This window comes from Pteronotus mesoamericanus, unplaced genomic scaffold, assembly GCF_021234165.1.
Source record: "Pteronotus mesoamericanus isolate MK-2021 breed Mesoamerican mustached bat unplaced genomic scaffold, CSHL_Meso_final contig_56, whole genome shotgun sequence".
In the NCBI taxonomy this organism is placed as follows: Eukaryota; Metazoa; Chordata; class Mammalia; order Chiroptera; family Mormoopidae; genus Pteronotus; species Pteronotus mesoamericanus.
In genome coordinates, this window is record NW_026555201.1 from 16,396,933 (window position 1) to 16,407,223 (window position 10,291).

General features: G+C 40.4%; 1 protein-coding gene across 2 annotated transcripts; it reads right to left on the reverse strand.

The window, feature by feature from the left end:
* Positions 1-5,892: 5,892 nt before the first annotated feature.
* On the reverse strand, positions 5,893-9,572 carry BBS10 (Bardet-Biedl syndrome 10). Of its 2 annotated transcripts, none has more exons than XM_054580298.1 (2): positions 9,320-9,572; positions 5,893-8,916 (listed from the first exon to the last, which is right to left on the reverse strand). In XM_054580298.1, exons 1-2 carry the CDS (start codon positions 9,502-9,504, stop codon positions 6,936-6,938), a joined length of 2,166 nt encoding a protein of 721 aa, XP_054436273.1. In that variant the 5' UTR covers positions 9,505-9,572; the 3' UTR covers positions 5,893-6,935. The 2 variants fall into 2 exon arrangements, with proteins under 2 accessions (XP_054436273.1, XP_054436274.1); XM_054580299.1 differs by having other exon boundaries at positions 9,445-9,500.
* Positions 9,573-10,291: the final 719 nt, after the last annotated feature.

The window sequence follows — 10,291 nt, forward strand, 5'->3', positions numbered from 1 at the left end:
AGGAGTGAATGGAAGTCACACATACCTCCTCCCAGGACCAATTTGGAATCACAACTAAATTGTGGAGAAATCACCTGGAACAAACAACTGAACAATAGTGAGAGAGGAGCCTTATAACCTCAGACAGGAGAATCAGCTTTAGCACAACCTGACTGGTAAGGAGTGTGGTAGAGACTTGAGAAGACGGGCTGGGTGTCTATGGGCAGCAGCGCCAGAGGGATATTTAACTGGCCACTTGGATTCCCCTGAGAAGAGTGGGGTCTAAACCATAACTGGGGACCCCCAGCCTACAGCACCAGAGCCCAAAAAGTACACATAACAGCCAGCTGCAAAAAGTGACAGGGTTGCTCTCTGCCAGAGACAGGCGGCTGGAGACATAAAGAGCCATTTAAAGGGCTAACACATAAATGTTCATTTTCAGCCACTTACTCTGGTCTCCAGGAAAGGTGGGGGCTAAATGGGCTAGAGAAGCCTGAGGAGAGACTGGGCACAGAGGCTTTGGAAAGAGAACTGAGAGAGTAGCCGCCATCCCGGTGCTGAGTCATCAGCCACAGGACAGCAGCCATCTTGCTCAGGCAGACCTCTCCCCTCTGAGCAGCAGCAGCCTGAGGGGAAACAATAGCTCCACCCCCAGGAGGGGCTCTGCCCCACCCTGTGGTGCCTAAGCCTGACTGCTGAGTACAGAGTGACTAATTTAAAACTGGAGGAGTCAGCCACAGATAGTAGATCCCTGCAAGTCTCAAACAGGTTGCCTAAAGTCAGATGGAGTCAACATCTGACATCATCAGAGGTGGATCCAGAAAGAAAAGACAGCGGTAAATACAGAGGCTACCAAGAGGAAACGCACTATGGTCTTCTACATAATTTGTGATAGTTTCTTCACTACATAACTTTTTAATGTGCATTTCTTGTCCATCAAGTTTGTGAATATTAAGTCACTAGATTTTATACTAAAGTTTATTTCTGTCCTTTCTTATTATAGTCTTAATCTCTTTAAAGCCTTATTAATACTGGTTCATTTGCTGTTGATATTGGGATTGCAGGAGGGTGGGGCGGTAATTTTGGAGATGTGGGTTTGTTTCCTGGGCTTTGTGGTTTTGTTCTGGCAGCACTGGCACAAAAAGAGGCAAGACGTGGTGGGCAGAGTGACCCTCAGTCAACCAGCTGTAGGAAAGGACACACCAAAAAATGCCAAAACAAAAATCAAAACCCAATGGTTTCCAGAGAGCCAACATTAACGGCATAAAAGGCATCCCAAAAGCATCAGTTCAGGAGATTAAGGAGACTGCACTGCTGAAAGTCACAGGTCGCCTACCATAGAAATTCACACCACAAAGTCAGGAAGTCAAAACAGATCAATTTAAGCAGAAGAGAAAAAGAAGAGTCTCACAAATAATGGGAAGACAAAGAAACAGCACCCAGTTGAGGGGAAAGGAGGAGTCCTCAGAAAGAGAACTAAATGAAATAGAGGCAAGTAAATTATCAGATATTGAGTTCAAAACAAGGTTATATGGAAGCTCAGTGAGCTCAGTGAGAATTACCAAAAACTACAGGGAAACTATGAGAAACTTACTGCAAATTATATTAGCATGAAAAAAGACAAAGAAACTATCAATAAGAGAAAAGAGGAAATGAAGAATGCAATTTCTGAATTGAAGAATACAATACAAGGAATCAAAAGCAGGCTGGATGAAGCAGAGGATTGAATCAGGGAGCTGGAGGATAAGGTAGAAAAAAGCTCCCAGAAAGAGAAGAAAACTAAAAAAGACTCAAAAAGAATGAAAAGGTGTTGAGGGAGATGCAGGACAACCTGAAATGTAATGATATCCACATGATAGGGATACCAGAAGGAGAAGAGGAGGAAGGGATGGAGAACCTGTTTGAAAAAGGAATGATGGAAAACTTCCCTAACTGGAGGACAGAAAAAGTCCCACAAGTCCGGGAAGCACAGAGGGTCCCATTCAAGAGGAACCCAATGAGGCCCACTCCAAGACACACCATAATTAAAATGGCAAATATCAAAGACAAACAGAGAACCCTAAAGCAAGCAAGGGAGAAACAGGTAGTAACATACAAGGAAACCCGGCACAGCTAGCAGCTGACCTCTCAACACTACAAGCCAGAAGGGAATGGCAAGAAACATTCCAAGTCATGAAAAGCAAAGGCCTGCAACCAAGGCTGCTCTACCCAGCAAGACTCTCCGTTAAAATGGAAGGCGAAATAAGGAGTTTCCCAGACAAAAGAGGGCTAAAGAATACACCTCCACCAAACCAGCACTGCAAGATACGCTAAAGGAACTGCTTTAAGAAGATGAAGAAAAAGAATCTATGAATACCCAGTTCCTTTCACAGTCACCAATACTTGATATTACCAAGATTTTTAATACTTACTGATTGTGACAATGATATGTTATTTTGTCACTTTATTATTTGTTGAAGCTAAACCTGTTTTTGTGTATTTATCTGTTTCTACTAGTTTTAAAAAGATTTAAATGAATTTTTGGTGTTCTTTATCCATTTTTTGATTGTTTGTAGAATTTTTGCCCTAAAACAAAAAAACCTACTAACCCCTTTTTAGATGTGTTGCAAATACTTTCCTATTCTATTGCTTTTCCTTTAACTTTTTTTATATGTATATTACTAGTCTTAAATGTTAAACATAGTCATATTGTTGATATTTTACTTTATAGCTTCTGGGTTTGAATATTTTACTTAAGAGTAAGAAAAACATTATATTTTCTCCTAAAACTCCTTAGATTTTACATGTTGATTTTTAACTCCCCTGATTATTTTTTGTAAAATATGTGAAATAGGGCTTGATATTTATTTCAAGGAATAGTGGCCCATGCACCTTATTTGTTGAGTAAACCCTTATTTTCCCCATTGATTTGAAATATCAATTTAATCATATATTACATCGTTAGATATATACATTTGTTTCTAGAATGCTCATTTTATTTCATTGATCTACTTGATTATTTCTGTGCTGGTGTCATGTTGTTTTAATTTCTGGGACTTTATAAGGGATTTAGATTTTTTAATATTTTATAATGGATCTTGACATTTAAAAAAATAAGTAAATAAAATCAATCTGCATTAAAAAAAGAAAGAAAGAAAGAAGGAACTCCTACCTTTTGCGACAACATGGATGAAACTGGAGAATATTATGCTAAGTGCAGTAAGCCAGTTGGTGAAAGACAAATATCGTACTACTTCACTTGTAAGTGGAATCTATTCAACAAAAGAAACTAATGAACAAAATAAACCCCAGGCATGGAAACATGGAGAGGACTGAAAGTGACCAGAGGGGATGGGGAAGATAGAAAATGGTAGAAAGAAGGAGAAGGGATTCGAAAAAGAACAAGTACGAATGACCCATGGCCATGGACAGCAGAGTGGGAATTGACTGGGTGGGGGGGGGTGTGTAATGGGTGGAGGAGGGCAAAGGGAAAAAATTGAGACAACTGTACTAGAATAAACATGATATAAAAAAGAAACAACACAATGAGATACCACTTCATTCTGGTCAAAATGGCCATCAGAAACAAAGCAACAAGAAAGCACTGGTGAGGCTGTGGAGAAAAGGGAACCCTAATGAACTGTTGGTGGGAATGCAGACTCGTGCAGCCACTGTGGAAAAGTTTGGAATTTCCTCAAAAAGCTAAAAATGGAACTGCCTTTTGACCCAGCGATTCCTCTGCTGGGATTATGCCCCAAGAATCCTGAAATACCAATTCAAAAGAACCTAAGCACCCCAATGTTCATAGCAGTGTTATTTATAATAGCCTAATTCTGGAAACAGCCTGAATACCCATTAGTAAATGAGTGGATCAAAAACTGTGGTACATTTACGCAATGGAATACTAGGCATTAGAAAGAAAGAGCTACTACCCTTCATGACAGCATGAATGTAACTGGAGATTATTACGCTAAGTGAAATAAGCCAGTGGGTGAAAGACAAATACCATATGACCTCACCTGTTAAGTGGAACCTAATCAACAGAACAAACAAGAAAAATATAACCAGCAACATTGAAAGGAAAAACAAACCAACAGTAATGAGAGGGGAGGAGGGAGGTGGGTAATGGGGAAAAGAGGGGGAAGGGTCAAGTAAAGGACCCATGGACGAAGCCAAAGTGGGGAAGGATTGAGGGTGGGGGGTGGGGTATGTGGGGCAGGGGAAAGTGGTGGAGGGAAAATGGAGACAACTCTATTGGAGTAACAAGAAAAAATAAATGAAGAAAAAGAAAAAAAAAGATCAGGCTCACATTTCATTCCTGTCCCCCTCCCTTTTAGTCTGAAATGTGGATACCATGGCAATTCCAGTATAACATGATTATTAATACATAGCTGCTCTAGCTAAAGCATGATTAGCTTAGGAATGTTCAGGTTCAAGTATTTAATGTCTCTTGTTTTGGGGATAAAAATGGTGTATGCTGACCCAATGAGGGAAAAAAAGGTTCATAAAGGCTATTGGAGAATATATGTTTATGGGAGGTGGACTGGGATGTCAAGAAAATAATAAAAAACTCAGCTAAGTTAATGCATAGAGTTGTCTTCTTTTCCCTCCTATGGTGTAGCAGGTTGTATTTTCCAAAGATAGCTGCTTCAATATATTTCATCTCATATGCTTTTCTTATAATGTGACATTCCCACTCTTCCCATTGAGTGGTGGGGCCTGTGTTCCCTCCCCTTGAACTTCAGCTGACCTCTGTGACCGCATCCATCAGAAGAGTGCAGTGGAAGTCATCCAGCTAAGTCCAGCCAACCCCCAGATCAATGAGAGGTATTAACAGTGATTCAAATCTAGTAGTTTTGAAGTTGTTCATTATGCAGCAGTAGAAAACAGGAACATGGTCTTTACTTTTAATCATCTTTATATTTTCCTTGGTCTTGGTTCTTTAATTTTTATTCAGATTTTACTGTACTTTTATGTTTTTGTTGCAGGTCACCTCAAATCCTTTGTGGAAGAAGGTTTAAGTACAATGCAATTACATTTTAACAAGTGCTCTTCTATCTAATCCAGTGATATAAACTCCCTGGTGTTATTCGATAAAAGATAAGGATAACCAAAGAAAGAAAGCCTTATCACAATTTTTGAAGGACTTTTTTTAATTAAAAGAAAAATAGATTGCTTTGTGTACACGTGTTCCACATTTTTTGCCTTTTTTCCCCTCCCAAGATCTTTGTCCATGAAAGTTTGATAGAAATAATTATGACCTCATTCAACATATATTGATAGTTCCTCAACAGACATATATTGGCTATTATTGCGTGCCATAAGAGCAGGTGCCAAATATACAAAGACTCAGCCCCAGCTTACATAGGGCTCCTGAACTAGTGATTATTTATAGCTATAAAACATCTACCATTTGCAAGGCCCTGGGCAGGTCTGGAAAAATCTTGAGCGTCTTCAATGATGGAGGACTATTTAAAACAACAAAGTAATAATAAAGCCAAACTATCAAATGACTTGACAGGCAGTTAAAAAAAAGTAAATGAAAAAAATTATACAGCAATTTTACAGTAGGTTCCTATAGCTCTGAATTCAGTATATGAAATAGAGCTAATTTATTCTCTCTATATTCACAGACATGAAATAATACATGATATAAACCTCACAAAATAAAATTTCATTTAATGTAAAAGAATATGATAGGATGTTATAGTTTTTAAATACATGATCAGTCATCACTTTTTCAAGTTTAACTGTAATTAAATTTTTAAAAATTAGTTTTCCTAAATTTTATCCCAACCCCAATAGTGTCACTATCCATCATTAACCTCTGAGGAAAGGTGCTTGAAGGCAGGAACCATGCCATTTGTTTGCCAGGGTATATGCCGCACCTGGAATATTGTAAGCATTTACCAAGGATTTGTTGAATTACTAAATTGGAAATGTGTACTCAGGAGAACAGATTAAAGATAACAGTTTTATTCAATAAGCACTTCTGAATACTTGGAATAAAGCATAGCACTTTCTTGGGTGTTAGAGAGAACTACAAAAAGTAGAAGACACTGTCTTATCCATGCGTTGATGTATAGTTTCACTTGCATTGATAAACCTTCAAACTAAAAACACTTAAACTTCACATGAGAAACAAATAATTCTCAAACTATTTGTTACTACTGAATCCTAGTTATGCACCAAACACAAGAAATAAAACAGCAAATACATTAATTATTTTTACAAGCTCTTAGGGGCCAAGAGAAAATTACAGTATGAATTCATATCCTTTCTGGTATTTTAACTACAGAAGTGAAAAGGTCACACAGCACAAAGTCATATTTTTGGTAGCATATATTCAATGGCATATGGATGGGGAGAGTCTCTTCAGGCTTTCCACATGAAATGGAAATAAGCAAGGACCATATAAAAGCAAAAACCAATTTAATTTGTTGAGAAAGGAAATAAGAGATTTTTGTACTCACTGCTTTAGAAATTACAGGTAGGAAAAGTAACTTTAAATGAAGCAAATAATATACTTCATATTATAAACAACTAAAATAGGTTGGCATTTGAAGACCTCATCCGAATCTGAGATTAAATGATTCTATTTACTAAATACAGGAAGGAGAGGGAATAGAGATGAAGAGCATGAACAGAAGATACAGAAGAGTAAGAAGGCGCTTTAAAGAGACTCCCCCCTCCACACACATAGACTAACGCAGAGCTGAAACACAGCCATTAAGGGGGAAGAACACACTTGGTCAGACCTTGGCTTCTCTCATCCAGGAAGATTTCTCCTCAGATTTGTTCCGTAACAGTCTAATATGTGTGTCTGCACGTCTGCTGGCCTCTGAGTGTACTTCTAAAGACTAAATCATGCTGTTTCCGACCTTGACTGAATTGACTTGACAACCAGTGGTTGTATACCTGCTTTACTTTATGGCTTGAGTTGGATTATAACTCTGTTTTATAAAGAACTTCCCATTTCATAGTTCCTCTTCTGAATCCTGATCATGAATTTCCTGAGGCTGTCTCTTAATACTGATTACCAAATCAATGGTTACAATTTTTGTCAAACACTGAAGAACTGAAGTTAGTAACTGGTATTTACAAGACACTGATTCCAAACCTGCCTGACTGCTCACCATGGGTTGATTGGTTTGCAGTGCATGGAGAGCTCTAATATACACTTGTGGAAAGCTATGATTTCCTTTCTTAGACTTATAAAGGATTTTGGGAATGCCTAAAAGTGCATTAGCTATTATCATACTAACTAGGGTCACTTCTGATTGCTGGCTTTTTCTGGCATAGTTGAGGAGATAGTAATGTAACAAGATCTCAAAATTACCACCCACTGGCAAAACGCAACCTGCTGGCAGAGATGAGAAACAGTAACTCTGGGAAATACCCATCTCTAGTGACTTACATCTCACTGGTAACATAGTACTCTTTTCAGCAATTTTTGTTATCGATAAATTTTCATAAGAAATTTCTATTCTAGTATTTTCTGTTGTTGAATCAGGAGTAGTATCACTCTCAGTAAATGAATCATGATCATCAATTATTCTAGTTTCGTTTGCAGATAAACATTTCAGTGTTTCATCTGTCTTGTACGTATCTGAGGGTGTCACTTTTGGTGTTGAACATGAAATACATGTTTCTAATTCTACACCTGGAACTACGAAATTTGAATATACTTCGAAATGTGTTCGAGTTTTTTCCAGTTCATCTTTGTTCTTTACACCTGTGCCTTGATATGGCCTTTGTATTGAGCAATTTACAATTTCTGATAACTGATGACTTTCTCTGTTTTTATAAATAAGAGGACTTGATGTATAATTTTGGTCACTGATTTGTATCATGTAATTTAGATCCAGGTTTTTAAATAACTGCCGAAGCATTTTAAATGCGCCATGTAAAGCATCCTCATGTTGTTGAACAAGACCCTGCAGTGGTCCACAAAGAACTATACAGTGTGGTATAAATGAACATGTGCTAATCAAGCCAAGATGAGCATACCTTTTGGATCTAAGTATAAAGGGCTTACAGAATTTCACCGAAGCAGTGTTCGAGATTTCGTGATGAGAAGAGGCTTCTGGCAGTACAAAGGGAGAAAGACCAGTGATCCTCTGAATAAGAGAAATTTCTTCCGATGATAAACATTCCACCACAGATATGCCATTCAATTCTGCATAATAAATAACCAAGTCTGGTTGTTTCACACTAGATAGGAGCAATTTTACATTCTGATTCTGTAAGTATGTCATTATTGCTTTTGTCCTTTCCATAATCCAAAATTGAGATGACTGAAACTGTGCCTCTGAATTTAGAATAAACTCTGATCCCGAAGTTGAAAAGACAGGCCGAATGGTTTCTGTTACTAGCACTATTCTTATGTCCCCATCTGCTGGACAGTACACAGAAAAGTCTCTGTGAAGCACAAGCCCGGCTATGATCCTAGAATCTGCAACTGGAAGGCCAGTGACACCAATGTTCAACTCTGCAAAACAGTCATCCACTAACTCAAATCCTTCTTCAACCCCACTTTCACAAGCCATACACTTGAAAAAGTAGTCACACATCAATTGGGAGATAAAGCTGTGATTATTTCTTCCCACTCTTCCACAAAAGTATGCTTCTAAGAGCAACTCTAAAGAGCTCCTACACAGTGTTCTCTCTTCAGTGGATGAAGAAAAGATGGACAAAAAATGTCTACTTAATAATTGGTCCATAACATAGTCTAATATTTGTGTCTGAAACATTACAAGAGCTTGGGAAATATATTTCCACTGACAACAATTTTTCCAGTGCCTTCCATGGGTTTGAATATTTTTGGAAGTCAAAGAATCTTTTTCTTTGTCTGTGACTGCATGAAGTTCTCTGAGCAAATGGCAAAGGAAGATAATAAATGTCTTAGCGCCATCGCCTGTTTTTCTTAGATGACTGGAAACACATGCCACCATCACCCTGTACAAAAAAGAAATAAAACAACTCAGATTTTCAGTGGGCTGCCTTCCTACATCTAGGTAAAGTTGAAACCTCGTTTCACAACTACAAGCATAAAATGAGAATACTGTCCCTTTGACATAGCCTTAAGTTTTCTCTTTTCCAAGTTAGTATTTTGTTCTAGTCCAAGATTCTAGGATGGGGTGGTGCAGAGAGAGGAGTGCGAAATGTTCTTAAAAGTTGACATGATTTGATGTTCAGGATAGTGTTCCCTTGGGCAGCGGTCAAACCCTGAGTATACACTGGTCTCATCCAATGTCAGTGTTTCCCAGGAGCACAGCCTCAGGGCACTGAGCTCAGGGTCATGGCCTGGGGTGACTGTCTCTAGTACGCCCTCAGGGGCTGGAGCGTGGAACGCGGGTACCTGGCTATGGGATGCTCTAAGTGCAGCGCCTCCAGGAGGCGACCTCCATCCCGGCTGAGCAGCACCTCGCCGGTGGGCTTCGTACACAGAACTTGCCGACCCTCGGGCCCCACACAGCCACTCACGATGGTTTCCAGCACCTCTGCGACCTGCAACGCCGCCTTCACAGACCCAGCAGCCGCCATAGAACTATCGCGATCGGGCCGGGGGAGGTGGCCGCTTACAGAATACCGGGCCGGCCGGGGGCGGAGCGCGGCACGGCCGGAAGAGGAAACGGCCGGGAGGAAGCCGGAAACCGGGGCAGCTCGGCTTTTCGGTTGGGCGAGGAGACTGCCTTTCCGCTCACTCATCGGGAAAGCACCGCTGTTCTGCTGGTCGGGGCTAGCGGCCCAATAGCCCGCGAGAAAAGAAAAGGGGTCAGGGACCCCCTGGGAATTGCCTCTGGGGCGGAAACCGCAATCTCTTCCCCAGATGCCTACATTCATTTCCTTCCGGGGGCTTCACCTGCCAGCAAAGCCCTCCGTGCCCCAGGCTTGCTTCCGAAGCCTGCGCGCGGTGGAGCCTGGATAAAGTAGGGAATGGGTACCGCCGGTAGAACCCGGCTTGTCCCTACCCTCGGCCAGTGCTCCCCGTTTCGCAGCAAAACCTCCGCCTTGAGCTCATATTCTGTCCGCTCTCCATCATTTGTTCTCCTTCCAGTCACGATAGCAATTTGGGGATGCAGGGCAGACAGCGTGAGCCTGCTCAGGATCACGAGCTGCAGGCTTTGTGCTTTTCGCAGGGGGCTTTGCCACATCGCCTGAGCTATCAATGAAATTCGGGCCACCACAATTTACTTGAACTTTAGCAGAGGTGAGGGCTGAAGACGTGGCCACATTGATGGTCAATAGTGTTTTTAAGTTAATTATTGGATACAATCTAAAGAAAAACCCCATCCTGTTAGGCAGAAAGAACATACTGTTTTACATAGTG